General features: G+C 33.0%; 1 protein-coding gene across 1 annotated transcript; it reads right to left on the reverse strand.

Moving 5' to 3' along the window:
• Positions 1-16: 16 nt before the first annotated feature.
• On the reverse strand, positions 17-11,877 carry LOC131845480 (protein TRC8 homolog). Its single transcript, XM_059194543.1, has 2 exons — positions 11,430-11,877; positions 17-2,431 (listed from the first exon to the last, which is right to left on the reverse strand). Exons 1-2 carry the CDS (start codon positions 11,674-11,676, stop codon positions 666-668), a joined length of 2,013 nt encoding a protein of 670 aa, XP_059050526.1. The 5' UTR covers positions 11,677-11,877; the 3' UTR covers positions 17-665.
• Between the last annotated feature and the right edge of the window lie 5,939 nt (positions 11,878-17,816).

Raw genomic sequence — 17,816 nt, forward strand, 5'->3', positions numbered from 1 at the left:
CTTTAGTTATATCTTATGTATCTATTTTGACGCACGGCAAAAAAAAATCATCCGGTAAAAAAAACATTGACCAGATTTTGACTATTTTATACTTGTTTTACTGTTAAAACTGTCAAATTTTATATACAATATATTATTGAAAATAAATAATTGTATTTTAATTCTCCACGTCTGAACCCGCCTCAATGAAAAGAATATGACTGCTAAAATAATAGTTTATTTACACATTTTTTTTTTCATATGAGAAAAATTACTATTTTTATATAACATATATATTTTTTTATTAAGTTACAGTCAATTATTAAAAGCTATTTCTAAACAACCTTAATATTTACAAATAGCTTCGAATTCGTCTAATAATATAATTTTCAAAAACAGTTCGAACCACATTTTGTTAGCACTTGAAAATTTTAGTCGAAATCTTGTAACATTGTACAGTAATGTGTTCACAAGCGCGTAACCACTAAGCTTAACAACATGAGACACACAGCAAAAACAAATACTCATCCAGCACGAGACAAAATCAACTCACCACTTCAAATCACAGTTTTACCTGATTTATGTATAAAAAAAAACAATAACTTACTATACATAATTAAATTACCACTCAAATTAGTGAATTTAAATCGTATTTAATCTAAGTGGTACACGTCCTCGTCGAGCAGTCATCTCACACCTTCTCCCAGTAAGAGATCCGGCTCTTCCTCTAGGATTAGGTTCTGATTATTACTGTTTTCCTCATTCCCTGCATCTGAATTATCTTTATTCGGGTCACTGTCTATCTTGTACAATATATCGTGGCACAGTGGACACCTGTCCTGTACGTATAACCACTTCCTCAAACACACACCATGGAAATAATGGTTGCATCTGGTTATTTTCGCTGAATGCATCTCTTGGTAGCATATAGCGCAGACGTCGTCCAGCATGCTGAGTTGATCAACGGATGCTTCTCTCAACGAATTAATTTTATTGACTGCAGTCCTCCGTTTCATGAAAACGGACCAGCCCGCTCTCGCTTCACACCAAATGTTGAAATACGCGTGTATGCACATCATCACTGCACGAATAGCACCCCCTGATTCGAATAGCAGTATCCAAGCGCCGTTGAAGAACAGGAAAATGCCGAAACAGAATTCGATCGTGTTCCCGAACGCGCGGATGTAGTACACATAATCATCAAGCTGCTCCCAAAACGTACTCCTGTACGCATCGATCAGGAAAAGTGAGTATATCATCAAACTCACTATCACTTTAACTATCACTTCTATACTAAAAGCGCTAACAGCGAGTAACCACGTGGAGATAGTGTGTTGTGACCATAGATAAACTAGTAATGATATGGGGAAAATAATGAGAAAGGCGCATACCCCCAAAGCTCTAACGTGTCTATGAGTGCTTGGATTGTGAGACGCGCTTAGCGACATAAGCATTGGATTCACAATGTTGTGCAGGAAGTGTAAAAGAGCTGTGAACAACAGGCAGAAATTTCTGCATAAGCGGACAAATCTCTTTTCTGGGTTTAGCGACGTCAATCCCGTCTGCAATGCTAGGATATAAAAGAGGATTGCTGATACAGTTCCAATACTTTTGTCCTCTTCCTCGTCCGTAAGTAGAATCCATTGGAAGAAGTTGCCAATGTAGTGACAGAAGAACGAGATCACTGAAGTCATACCCAGAACAGCCGTTATAGTTTCGCAGCCCGTGACTAGAAGTGATTTAGCCATTGAAGCAAGTGACTGGACCGCTAATAGGGTAGATACTTTAAGGCCTTCTTCGGCATCGTCATCATAATTGTCCATAAGTAAAAGTATGGCGTGTTCAGCCACTCGCATCACCCAGAACACTCTCAAAACACACGGTACGTTTAGTCGCATCCATTCCATTTCGACCAATGCTGATAAACCATAGTTGCTGACGAAAAGGCGTCCGTGTTGGTATCCAGAATATATGACTTGGATAACGTTATACAGCGATGACCAGAGAACATATTTGACGAGAAAGAGCGGCAACAATGCCGAGAACACTGGGGAATGGTGGAGTAAATTTGGTGGAACTGGCAACATTGCTAAAAAGGACGGGGCCATAAAGCTAATCGGGAGCAGCTTTTGTATAGTGGCTTGTCGAGGTCCTAGGTGGACATTTCTGAAGAGGACGGCTAAAGTGAATTGTATGGCGAAATTTTGTATGACTAACACGCCGGGTCCATCGAGATCAAGTAAATTCTTCATGTTTAAGTTGAGTATGTCTTCTAAAATGCTGGTGCCGGGCTGTGCGGCTGACGTAGCTAATGTCAGTGCTTGGATTTGCTTGATGGCGGAAACGTTAGTCCAGTAGGAGACGAAGACAATCCCGACTGACATGAGGTAGAGGTACACGATGATCAGGTGCTTCGTGTACAATACGAATATGCACAGCGCTGACATACAGCCTGGAAAATAAGAAAAAAACTAAATTTAACAGCAGAATAAAAATTACAATATGTCAGCAGGGGGCGGCTTTGAAATCTAGACTGTTATATATTGCTGACAATATTATGTAATTGATTACAATAAGAATGAATGTGTAACGATTTCTATCTTGATTATCGCATGCCTCTTACTTGTTACTGTGTATTTATTTATTTAAACTAACATTTATTTAAACATTGAAATCACAGGGTACGGAAGAATAGCAACTAAATCCTCAAGAATAGTTACACAAGATGTACCCCAACTGTTTCTAATACACTTATTAGAAACAGTTGGTATAAGTCAAATCTACTGTAGTTCTAAATGTAGTTAAAACCGAGAAGAATTCACCAGAAATCTCTAACTCTTTTCAACTGTGATAATAATAACTATATTATCCCTGGACAATTCACACAACGCCGTTTAGAGCCAAGCTAAGCAGAGCTTGTATCTTGTATTAGACAACTGATAGATAAATAATATTTTTTGTAAATACACACATAATATACATAGAAAACATTCAGACAAATACAAACAATCACAGCCATGAATACAAATATACATGTATATATAGTAAGATTGATAGTATTTGTTTGTTAGTACTGTGCGAGGCATTGAACCCGCCGTCATTGGAAATAAAGCAGTCTGCTAAACCACTAAACCAGTGAAGCCGTCAAATGATACATAATTAATATAATTTAATATAAAATAGTGTGTAGTTTTTTGTTGTTTAATGTTTCTGTATACTACATTAGAATATTGTATAATAATGTCTCAAACTCGAGCACTATCGTTTCTCGCTAACTACCTCCTCTGTCAGAGCATTAGGTCGGATGGAAGAGATCTCTTTCAGAGATAATCCCATGCTTGTTGTAATTTTTTGTAAATGTTTATTTTTAATGTTACAAGTGAAATAAAGTATGAAGTAAAAGCTTAATTTTTGGATGATAGTTAAAGTTGACGGCCTCGGTGGTTTATCGGTTTAGCACACTTAACAGCCTTACTTCCGATGGTCGCAGGTTCGACTCCTGGCATAGCAAACATTTTGTATTCATGAGTATGAGTTTTTGTATTGGTCTGGGTGTTTTCTATGTATGTATTTACGAAAAAATATATATTTATGTATTTGTATCAAGCGGGGCTGTGTGAATTGTCATAAAAAAAAATTAGGCGCTACAGAGACCAGTTTTGAGGCAATAGTTGACAAACAAAGTACTGCATGTATCTATTTACATATATCAATACTTCTGATTTTAACCTTAGAACGCGTTCCGTTCATCGCACTTTAATATATGGTGTGACTAGTGTTTGCTACTATTGTATTTAAATCATAAGATAATTAATTCTAGGATGAACTACATTAAATAGTGAAAACTATCATCACTTTATTTGAGTTTCATTTTAGTTATAGGTGTGTTTATATCAACTACTGACCCGCTTCGTATTCGCAAGGGTTATTTCAATTTAGACAAAACCTCAATGAATTATATACAATATAAACATCAGAAATCACTCTGTGCACGGATGATAACCGCATGAAAATCCGTGCAGTAGTTTTTGAGATTATTGCAAACATGCTGACCAACGCGGCGGATGTTTTCATCTATAATTAATATTATAAAGCTGAAGAGTTTGTTTGCTTGTCTGAACGCCCTAATCAAGAACTACTGGTTCGAATTGAAAAATTCTTTTTGTATTGGATAGTTCATTTGTCAAGGAAGACTTGAAGTTATAATCATTATGCTAAGACCAATAGAAGCGAAGCATCAGTGAAATATGTTGCAAAAACGGGGTAAAATATTCATATTTGACAGCTTCCGTTGGGTGCGCTGCGAAAACGGTTCAAGTTACCCAAAAAATATGTATGAAGTGTTTTTGATAACCACGCGAACGAAGTCGCCGGCACAACTAGTTTAAAATATGTATAAACGATATAAAATATGCCCAACACAGATGTCATTATTACACCAATGTAAGACTAAAAAAATGAATAACAGAATGGTAATTTGTCATTTTTTGTCTGGCCTAACTGATCTGATTTTGTTCTCATCCCATTACCCTTCTCCACCAGACCGCCAGTGTATATATACCGCAATAGCATAGTGGAGAACGGGATTGTTAGTAATGCTGTGACTGTTGACTATATTGGTAGCAATGTACCATGTCAATTTGACTACTATGCGGTTCCCCCTGAAAACCATCATAATAAATGGCGTGTTCTCACGATGGGCTAACAGACCTGACCTCATGTTCATCTTATCATCTTCCACTGGTGCTCAGCTAGCGAAAACCGTTAGCGCTGATGGGTGTACCCTTCTATTATCATCCATCTTTATTAAAAAATACGTACACATATCGTGGAAAATTTATTTGCCATGTTTGTAATATACGTACGAAGTGCAATTACAAGCAATATATACCTATTATTCTAAATTGAAGTGTTCAATCAATGTGATACAGTAGCGTGTAACAGCAATACAAAGTAGCAATAGTAATTTGCTTAAGGAGCAAAACACTGAATTTCAGCTATGACCTCGACGATAAGAGTTATTAAAAAAGTAATCCGCTCTAATATAGATAATACAAATAATAAATAGACGACTAACTTTACAAACAATGATAAAAGTAACGAGAAAACTATCCATTTGTGTGCTAAGGTTTCACGCAAATACACGCTCGAAATACGACGGAATCACTGTTGAAAAAATTACGATGAACGTTTCATAGAATAATTTGCACAATAATATACCGCATTTGCCAGTAAAATTACAAATTTTGGGAATACCACTCAAAATTTTATAAATTCATTTTACAAAATGGTATTCTTTTTTTTTTAATTCAGTATTATTTAAAACGTGTAATACTTTGTTCATATTGCAACAACATCTACCGCAACGTAAGCAGGGAAGAATGTCCCCAAAGAAGGGAATTATTTCAACGTAGATATATATCTACTTTACCACTTACTATTAAATTAATTCATTTAGAAATAAAATAACAGACGGGGTTGTTATATTAATTTATTTTTGTCCTTTGATTATCATCAATAGATGGCATCTATATATGTATAGAAGCACGAAGATGTTCAAGTAGTGGGGACACCCACTACTTGAACAATAAAAGCAAACATATTGTACACGAGTGAGCGTATCGGTAAATTTTACACGTATGTCTTACGTAGATACCAAAATCTTAACGTCAATTTGCCAAACACAAGGGGAACTAGTTAATGAATAAACTCAACTCAATGTCAAGATTTGTTAGACCGACCGTGAACCGCTACTTGACAAATATTTACAAGGGAAGGTCGCCTATGCGAACTCTCCAAAATTAAACTTGGTTATACAAATAAAAAATCAAATTCAATCGCGACATACTTACAGTCCAATAAGTTTTTACAGGCAAGAGAAGAGTAGGACGATAGAAAAAAAATAATAGGCTGATGATAAAAAGAATAATGCAGGAAATGATTGGCTCTTTACTGCCATGGATAGAGAAGGCTTCTACCCGACGGAGCATCGTAACGAGAAAAATAAATAAACCAAAAACATAATAAATGTATGTTTGTATAAGAATAAAGCTATATTATACTGTTTTAGAGACGCGGTCATTATTTATACGTATAATTAGGAAAAATCACGGGATCTTATCTCTATATCTCAGGGAACTCAATAAAAATAAATGAAATGACAAATTTCAAGTTTGTTTTTTCCATTCCTGCCTGTAATGCTTCATGCAAGCACGTCTTCATCATGATGGAGCGCGTATGGAGCAAGGAAAGAAACCGAATGAGTATTTCTTTAGTAAAAGCAGAGTTACAATACTAACAAACTATCGAGAGTTGGTAACCTTGAGGCAGACTTTTTACAAAGTCCACCCACCAAAACTTCCTTTGTAGGGCGAGATGTAGTGAAATTACAGGATGTGCTGCATGAGGCCTTAATTCATTGTAATAGTATGTAACAACTGTTGCTGCTAATGTGTGGATAATGAATTGTGCACCTGCCTGCGCTAACAGTATACGCTGTAGAGTCACCAGTGTAGGATGACAAAGCATGAAGTCAGGTCAGTTAGCCCATCTTGGCAAGTGGCAATTTACCACGATGGTTTCCAAGGGAACCGCATGAATGTCAACCTGACATGGTGCATTGCTAGTAATGACGTTATTGGGTCACATTACTAACAATCCCTTTCCCTCGTGGTCGTAGCTCCTGCGTACTATTAGACACTTGTCGAAGCGTTGCTTAATATTGATTTCATCAGCGCTGCTTACCCAACAGACCGACTAGGCGACAAGTGCGAGGAAGTGATAGTTTAGTAGAAACCTTAGTTAAACAGTTAAAGTTTGTATGTATCGAGAATTAAGTTTTACAACAACTTAAATAATAATCATCTCAGGACAATTCACACAGCGCCATCTAGACCCAAGTTAAGCTAGCTAAATCTTGTGTTATGGGTACTAGATAACTGTTACAAGTATATAGATTTTTTTCGTAATAAAAGACAGATACAAACAATCATACTCACGAATACAAATGTTTGTACCGTGCGAGGAATCGAACCCGCGACCATCTGACGTAAAGCGGAGTGCTAAACCGCTAGATCACCGAGGTCGTCAAATAGTTCAGTTATTAGAACTACAGCATATTAGCAGAACTAGAAATTAAGACAGATGAAGATACATACAAGAGAAACAGATACATGAAAACAGATGTATCAAAATTGAGATATCATATTCATTCACTATTCCATTAAAATACATTTAAAAAATACGTTAATAATGTATCAAATAGGTCGCTCTACTAAGGAATTGAAAAACAATTTAATTGTAGCCACCATTATAACCGGCACGACAGCTGGGTAACTAGCTCATATACCAAGAATACCGATGATCCCAACTGATCTGCCAATACCACTTAAACGGCTTCAATTTCCAGTTAAAATATCCTCTACATTTGTAATAAACGTATGTATGTTTTGATCTTAAAAAACTACGCGGATTTTGGTTCGTTTTTATTTAATGGACAGAATAGGTAGAGTGACTCAAGAGGAGAGTTTAGGATATATAACGTCTCACTACTGAACACGGATCTTTAAATGCGCGATAACCTATAAATCCTATGACCAGGCGGGCGAAGCCGCGGGCGGTTAAATAAATAAAATGCTTATTTTTGCCACGATGTACGAACTAACCCCATTTTTTACTTATTCTTTCATCCTCCACTGATGCCTTGTCATCGTATACCGTTAGCGCAGGTACACCATTCAATTATCACCCATTAAAATATTACATAGCTGTCGGCTTTATTTATTTAAGATATTACAAGTACAATTATTATTAGAACGGCCGTCGAACCCGCGTTTATGTTTACGTATCCACTGCACTACAAGGTTAATCCATTCGGATTTCGCCTTCAGTGAGCTGTGCAAAGTGGCATAGACACAACGATATTTTATTGTATTAAAACAGAGACTGTATGTGGACTTAGTAATGTCGTGAAAGGATATATTACCCTCTGAATGTTTTATTTATCTATAGGAACTAATAATAATAAAGCATAGCCCGTGCTCAGTAGTCACCAGCTTATCAGGTGATATGTGGACATAATTTTAATAACCTAAGACAATTTACACAGCACCATCTAGTCCCAAGCTAATATAAGCTGTGTTATATATTAGACAACTGTTACAAACTGATTTTTTTTTAATAAATACATACGTTATATACACCCACACCAATACAAACAAACAAATGTTTGTACTGTGTAAGGAATCGAATCCGCTACCATCGGAAGAAAAGCGGTGTGACCACCGCTAGACCACCAAGGCCGTCAAAGTAAGGTCGTTTGATAAGTGTGAAAATGTGTCTGTCAACATATTATGTACAAATATAAACATACTACCGTTATGTTTAATCAGCTGAATAAAATACATGAAACTAGTTTGTATGATCATCAAGATCTAGTTCAATCATTGCAATTTGGGATGTAAGTTTATATGAGGAATTAATTCTTTCTCAATTGAGGGATATAAAATTCAAAACAATCTTAATTAGCCTCACCTACATGAAGTACTAATTCTAAGCAGACAAAATAATGGGCTTCGGCTAGTATAATAAATTTAAATGTGTGTCTGTTTGTTGCAACTAAATGCTGAATATATATTATAGAATTTTCATGGGAAGATGGATTTTGAAGGACAAACTTATATAGAGATATATTTATTTATTTATTTACGTCACACTAAGTGAGCTAATATTGTATACACGAATTCACGCGGACAGTGACGCAGTATTTATAACTAGTATATAATATGCTGTTCCTGAATTAACAGATTAAGTTTACATGTATAAATTCTCAATTCTCACATAACTAGCAGTTACACAAATAACACCCTATGAGTGAGTTGATGAGTTTCTATTAGATGGTAATACTTACATAATAATATTTTGTTGTTATAATGAATGTATTATTAACTCATTATAAACAACACACACATTTGTTAAATTAATAATGAGTGAGAGAGAGATTATTATAAAATTTATGTGGTACCAACAAGTAAACATAAATAGAAAAATGAAACAAATTTTCTTAAGAGTGCAGCAAAATTATTGAACAATACTATCACTTTCTCTCTTCTATACGGAGTTGGTACAAACACATTTTAGTATTTAAAAAAATGTATCTAACCATTGCTAAATAAAACCAAATGAATAAAGAAATTCTTAGCCGATTGACTGCACTTCACTTGCACTTCACTAAATGCATAAAAAGTTTAATTGTCTACAACAATTAAGCTTATTTATCCATTGTTAGCTAAACTCTGTTAGCCTTTTTTCAAACCTAACAGAGTATACATGGTGATTTGGCACAGACACTATCCAGCACATGTATTATGCATGTAAATCTATGTTAAACAAGGAATAGTATAATTATCACCAGTTCAAACAAACAAATTAAGTTAACAATTAAACAAAAAAAATTATCATCGAATATAATATAACAGATACAGTCAAAATTTAAAACCTTGATCAGTTAGTAGTCGAAATTGATATTGTAATGATTCCTAGATTACAGATATCACTATTTGATAGTGATATTCAGGATCATTATCTATAATTACACCACCTAATAAAGTATTTATGACCAATTTAATAAAGTTATGTCAATTCAGTATTTCTACATATCATATATGGCAAGATATCTTCAATTTAATCAATAAAAAATCTAAATATATATTTTGTTGATTTATATTTTGGGCAAATGTGCTTATTCAGTTGTACATACTATTTGAGTACTAATAATGCTACAAAAATGTCTTCTCTTTTTTATTATTTTATACTTGCTATGCTCGCAACTTCATCCGCGTGTTATATAGACCTTGACCAAATAAAGGAAAATATTAAATAATAATGTAACTTAAAAAAAGCAAAGAAAAAATTTTTATCCTTCTAGCTTCATAAATGATGATTTTCAATAAAAATTTCATACCTATTTTATTTTATAAACTTTGAATGTCATATTTTTTATAAAATATAAACAGCCTAAAATGTAAATTTCACACTTTAAATAAATATAAAACATAAGTTTCTAGCTCTAAAACTGACATACTTTGATACTAACTTTCATCTGCCCTTTCAACCCCTTATAACTTTTTTTTCAATTAAAAGTAGCCTATGCACTTTGTTAGAGTCTGGACTATCTCTGTACTGAATTTGAAAATATCTATATTCATGTAGGTCTATTACAGGCTCTTCTGATATATCAAATCTATGGTCAGTTCAGAATCATTTCAAGGTGAAGAGAACTGACAAGAAACTCAGCTCATATTATTAATCTAACAGTACATAGCTAAAAGTGGGGTTAATACATTATTACAGTCGACATTATTAATCATTAATTTCTTCCTGCCCATTTACCATTGTATATATTAATTTCAAATCTTTTTGATCTATTAAGAATAGATAATAATAGTTCATGAGTCTAAATACTAATACTAGTGTTTAAGGATAAACTTGAACCTTCAGATATATAAATAGAGATAGATAATGCTCAGATAGATACTAAATTACGACATTGTGAAATTAATGAAGGCGTTTCATAATATCATACTGCATACTATACTAAAATATTTACATTTTTAAATAAAATCAGCTCTGGAAAGGTTGTTTCCAGGATTATGTTGAGTTGTGGTCCACATTGACTCACTTTGTAATGTATGTAAATTGTTGATCGTATTTTTTATGTCATTGTTGTTGAGTGAATTGTCAGTTGAGTGAAGATGATTCAAGAAAATTCTATTCTATTTTGTAATTTTAAACAATCACACTTGTTTAAAATTATAAAATAGAATAGAATTTTCTTGAATCATCTTGATTCCTATAATTTGGGAAGTCTGAACTCAACTTAATGACCTACATTAAGTTGAGTTCAGATTTCCCAAATTATATGAATGAATATGATTTAAAATTATAAATACACTTGTTTAAAATTATAAAATAGAATAGAATCTTCATTCATGTAATTTGGTAAATCTGAACTCAAGTTAATGTGGGTCACTTAGGTGTTATAATTAAATTATTTATGGTCAATATTCCAAATTTAAACATAGTTTAAGTAGATTAGATGGTGTCATAGGTAAAAAATTACACAAAGTGCATGAAGCTATATGCAGTATAATTTAGGTAACCATTTATAATAAATGTAAGAGGAGGGAACTGATACCTAAAATACAAGTTTCTAGTTAGTTTAGGTACCAGGGAACAATTTAAATTATAAGTATTAGATGCAAATAAATTATTATTATTATGCATCATATCTATAAATTTCACAAAATATTATTCATCATAAATTGATCAAGCAACCAACGATTATGTTTATGAAACGCTGATTAGGTAGGTACTTATCATTTAATGAATGGTGGACTTTAACGTTTGGTTATCGTGCCGACACAAAAGGCGAATTTCTAAAACAAACTTACCTAAACAGCATACTATAAATTTCAGCAGTGTGAACAACAACGCGTTGTAGAAATTCGCATCGTAGTAATGGGCGTCCGTGTCGAAGGCATCGACGTGGTCCATAGTCACGTTGATTAGTATTGACATATCCTCGCCGCCGGACACCGGCAGCCCGAGGCTTATCTTCAGGAATTCATCCACCACAAACAGCGGTGGCACCCTCAGTAGTACCTCCACCAGGGCCAGGGCTCTCGACCTCAACGACATAATTCATTTATGCAGCCCGTCTCGCCCGATATCACACTCAATGTCGCCACCGCAACTGTAATCGACGATTGGCGTACACACCCTAATTATTTTTTGCATGAATTTTGTTATTTTTTTAGAATAATTTGTAATCACGTAATAAAATACGAAAATAATGACTGAAATTTTTGCGATAATAAAAATTTGACATTACAATTTGCGGTGTTGCCAGTATTTGCCTATTTTTAAAGAGTTTGCCATTGCATTATACTGTGTTCAGAAATTGTTTTGGTCGCGATCCTGCGTATACTATTTATGAAAAGATGAAAATGTAATTTTTACATTCATTAATAATGGGATAAAAGGTTCTGTATTCTGTACAGTATCGATAATAATTAAATAGGATATAAATACCTATTTTAACTATACCTAAGTATGCGAGTACCTTATTGCAATTTCAATTCTCGTTCACAAATTTTTGATTGGTAATGAATAAATTAAATAATGTTAAAATAGAGCAGTAAAAAGGAATTTAAGTCGGTTAATCTGTTCTAATTTAAAAAATATTTTATTTTCCCATTTGGTTACTAAATAAGGATAACGTATTTTTCTTTGTATATTTATGTATACTTACAGACATTTAATATGTTATTATGCATATACCTACTGGGTTAATTGTAAATAATATACCACTACTAAAAAAGAAATATTGGATACCAAGTTATTTTCAACTTTTCCACATTGCTTCTATGTTTGCACAAAGATGCCGCAATTATACTATGATCCTTCGTTATGTGGTCGATAATGATGACTATTACTTTGATTCTCAGTTCATATCTGTCTCTACAATCTATAGTTAGTGAAGGCGGGAACAACTGGCATTTGCATCCATGAAATAAAAAAATGTCTGTGACTGGGGTAGTCTGTGATGACAATCATAAAGGCAGTGGCACTCAATGAGGAAGTAGCCATTATTATTGCTAAAAGTTGCATATAGATGGCGTGATTGGTATCGATGGAATTCTTCATAGTTTTGCAAACGTTTTAAAAAACAAAACTGTGTTTTCAAAAATGTTTAATCAATTTTTAAAAAGTTATATATACATGTTAAAATGAAATAATGCGTTTAGAAAAGTAATTTTCATATATTTACTCATTTTGTTATTTTCCAGTACTTAATTACACTTTAATCAGTGCTAATATGGGGCTCAATGTTTTCAAAATGCTTTCATAGATGGCATTGTCGTCATTTGTATCGGCCTAATTAAATGTCTTTTTTATATTTTCCAATAATAAGCACTTAATATATTATTATTGTAAATTAAACATATAAATTTTTTTAAGTAAATTAAAAATAGCCGAACAAGCAAGTAATACTATTTCCAATAATACTTATGTATGAAGTGTTGTCATATTAAAAATAAATACATGTATTATCGATTTTTTTGAATAATCGATAACAGGATTTTATTACAGCGCATTATTCGATGATGCTTTTAATGAGTCGTTGTGAACAGTAAATTTTCATTATTATGTGTTATAGCAGTGTTCCGTTTCAAAGAACGGAATATAGTAGTACATTATTAGTGTCGTTGGTTATTTACATTTGTACTGAATAATCGATTACATAATAATTTAAAATATCGAGTACGAATCGTAGCTGTCTTCGAATACTGGCAACTGGTAAGATTAAAATAGTATTTAAAAAAAAGAGAGAAATCGACCCTAACTCGAATACCATAAAGTTGATTTTCCTTTCTCATTAATATATCATAGCAGTTTGTTTTTAACTTGCGTATGACTGTGGTATGATGTTTAACGTGTATTGTTATTGTACGGTGCATACATTTCAAAAATTATATTTTAATGTAGGTACATACATTTCATACATGTCAAAAATTATCTTTTAATGTAGGTACACACATTTCATGCATGTCAAAAATTATCTTTTAATGTAGGTACATACATTTCATACATGTCAAAAATTATCTTCTAATGTAGGTACATACATACATTTCTTTCATACATTTCATACATTTCAAAAATGAACTTTTTATGTAGGTACATACATTTCATACATGTCAAAAATTATCTTTTAATGTAGGTACATACATTTCTTTCATACATTTCATACATGTCAAAAATTATCTTTTAATGTAGGTACATACATTTCTTTCATACATTTCATACATTTCAAAAATTAACTTTTTATGTAGGTACATACATTTCATACATGTCAAAAATTATCTTCTAATGTAGGTACGTACATTTCTTTCATACATTTCATACATTTCAAAAATGAACTTTTTATGTAGGTACATACATTTCTTTCATACATCTCATACATTTCAAAAATTATATTTTAATGTAGGTACATACATTTCTTTCATACATTTCAAAAATTATCCTTTAATGTAGGTACATAACACCCCATGTCAGACCCCTTGTATTTGGAAGAAACTTAAAAATAATGCCAAAAATATTAGATGAATATATTTTTAATACGAATATTGTTTTATTTTTGTTCATCAACTTTATCCCTCACTAACAATACTAGTAGTAGTACATAACCTGGTTTATACCGCTAAAGATATTGAAAGATATACGAGTAATTCAGAATGTTATCAAGTTCAAAATAAGCACACATTACTTGCTTAGATAACAGAGTAATATTACTCGTAATAAAAACATTTGTAACACCCATATGTATACTACGTATGTATGTATAGTAAGTACTTACGCTGCGGCGCCGTGAGACTCGTCTACCTCATCTATTAACCAATAGGAGCGCGCCTCTCGTGTTTAACGGACGATATAGTAGTAAGGCAATGAGTGTCCCAGTGACATCATTATAATATTTTCTCGTTAAATTTTATTGTAATATACACAATTTCGCACTAAATAACGTGTTACCCCGTTACACATTTCTAATAATGAAAAACCTAGACCAACCCTGTTCACTTAATCTTACAAGATCTGACTTTAAAAATTACGATATCCTCATATAGCCTTTCATTTCCCCTTTCAATACTTTTTCGCATTAAAAAGTAGCCTTTCTCAGGGTCTACATTATCTGTCTACCAAATTTCAATTAAATCAGTTCAGTAGTTTTGGCGTGAAAGCTAGACAAACAGACAGACTGAGTTACTTTAGCATTTATAATATTTGTAAGAATATCGCTATTAAAAATAGGGGTTGGTAAAAGACGGGTGAAAATTTAGGCGTGTATGTATTTTCAATGTAATATTATAAATAAATAAAAAATTGTCCATAATACAAAAAAATATTTTTTCGGGGTAGGCCACCCCTATGACTTAGGGGTATAAAAAATAGATAACAACCCTACCTCAGACCTGGCAAGTATACATATCAAATTTCATCAAAATGTGGGAGAAATATGGCAACTAACACTGTGATACAAAATTTATATATAAGATATAGCGGAATTCTCATTAGGGAAAAGAGGGGTACATCGTAGAATACATGAAGTATATACCAGTAAATTAATTGTAGCTAAAACCGGTCTCTTACACATAACGATTGAAATAAAAAATCATATAGCCCGATTTTGATACGTACGAGTATAAAAGTATCAAAATCGGGCTATACGTATAGCGCAGACGCGTTACAACATATCAAAAAAATAGGCATGGAATGTAAAATAAACCATAACATAATAGGTATATACATTGGCACATAAGCCATATCTGCAGAGTGTCGGCTAACGATATTATACCTACACATTTACATTGAATCTTGAATCGTCCCTAATGAGGTACACGATACAGTTACCTACATATCTATTATATACATATCTTTGCAAAACAGATGTCATGTAGACTGAATTGACTGCCATCTATTTTCATGCTTTGTTACTAAGCACCCACTAGTAATCCGAATTGCTTCAGATCTAGCGACATCTAGCGGCTACGGTGGCGAAATAAAATAGCCCGAAGAATAGCCCGAGTTAGGAAGGAACCATTTTCTAGTATGGGATGGGGTATCTGTATGTAATATTATGTTATCTGTGATAAAGGTATATTTATAGTTTTATTTAAATGTGTACTTCATACCTACTAATGTTAACAATTCTTAAGTAACTAAACGGCTAAACGGATTGTAATGAATTTTAGCTTGAAAATGTATTGTATCACAACTTATGCTAAGTATTAAAAAAAAAAACGAAGTTGCGATAACAGCTAGTATTTATTTAAATAGTATGTACTGTGTATTTACAGTAGGTAGATATCAGTCAAAGTGTGTACCTACCCAATAAAATATATCTCTATTAAAAATTTCAAACGTTGGCAGCGGAAACTTCGGAAAAGCTCGACATAATCGATTTCATTTTGTACGGCTTCTAGTAGGGCTTCTGAGAAAATTAAAAACCGACCCGCCATTGTGAGGTATTGTCGAAAGCTTTGAGGGAAAGCACCGAGACATTTATTTCATAAGCAAACCTACACCTACTTGCGGCAAAAACAATAAAAGTCCATTTAATTTTTTTACGACGTCAATTAAGTAATATGTGGTCACAAAGATGCAATTAATTAAATTTCTACAGAAACTGACTGATTTATTGAATAACTAGCTACTTCTAGCTAGCGTCCCGGTTTGTAAAAAATGTAATGTAAAAACCTTCCTCTTCAATCATTATATATTTTAAAAAACGCTTCAAAATCCGTTGCGTTGTTTTAAAGATTTAAGCATACATAGGGACAGACAGCAACTGTTTTAAATTCTACTTTGCCATTAAACTGTCTGAAATGTCGTCGAATAATGTAATATCCCAGGACTATCCACACAATGCCATCTATTCATAAACTAAACAGAACTTGTACAAAAAAGTATCTACCTATTTCTACCAGTTGTACCCCTAATTAAACAGCCGATAGAAGTACTTTTTTATGTAAAATGTATTGATAATATATTCCCAAAATACAAATATTATTGTTACAATCATGCTATGAATATGAAAATGTATTTGTATGTTGGGAGAATCGAACACGCGGCCATCAGAAATAGGTACCCAAAGGAGTGCTACAACGCACCAACGAATGAGTAAGTATGACCTACAAATATATATATTTACTATATTAGTGTATTGTAGTTTGTAAGAATTATTCTCATTATAAGTAGGGTTACGACGATTTTCCGATTAAGTAAGTAGGTATGCCATTTGGCTGTTGCAGTAGGTACCAACCCAGTTTTAAGATCTGCAAATAAATCAATGAATACATAATCCATACGCATGAATTAAAAAAAAAAGAAATAAGTTTCCATTACCCTGGATGGCGCAGCCTCTAATATTCTCACGAGATTGGGTGAAGATTATTTTTTCCTATGTATTTAGATTGCAATTATAATATTCTATAACGCTTATAACCGGCAACTATAGACTTATAAACACGCTGTGCTATCCTAAAATGACAACAATTACATTCAATAATACTGGCCATATGAGTAATGATGTAAGTATAAAAAAATAAAACCTAATAATAATCTGTGGTTGAAAGCCGCAGCAACACTCTGTGTAGGCACGCGACTGGCACGCGTCCTTATGTCGTCCCCCTTTGCCGATTAAATGCAAATCAATAGTTAAGTATCCAAGAGATAATTTGAGAATCCGTAATAAAATATTGAATTACACACATATCTTTTATTTACATTTCCGATTGAGCGTTAGTATCATTTTACATCGCCGTTTAGTCGCTCGATTAAAATGTTATTGTTTTTCATGGGAACTTGGTAAAATGTTATCTTTGCAAATTATAGAGGGAGATCTGTGGGGTGGATTGCTCTTATTGGGTTTCAGGAAATAGTTACTAATGAAAATAATTAATTAGCAGTGATTATAGATACGCACTGCTCGATTCAAGTATATTCGGCGAAGGTAATGTTTTTAAAGATGCAATAGGTAGCATTATCTGGAATTATGTTTGTTTCATATAATTTTTAGTTATTATGTTAAAATGACCCCTTCACATTCACGAGTATGACGATATCCAGTTATGATTCGTCTAATTCGACAGTCTATAGTGCAGCATAGAATGATTAATAATAGAATTACGAAATGGTATCTCTGTTTGTCCTTCGATGTATGACGCTTATAAAGAAATATTATTATTGATAATATTATGTATGTAAAGTGTTGTAGCAAA

This window comes from Achroia grisella, unplaced genomic scaffold (assembly GCF_030625045.1).
Source record: "Achroia grisella isolate CSIRO2021 unplaced genomic scaffold, CSIRO_AGI_Agris_v1 utg474, whole genome shotgun sequence".
Lineage (NCBI taxonomy): Eukaryota > Metazoa > Arthropoda > Insecta > Lepidoptera > Pyralidae > Achroia > Achroia grisella.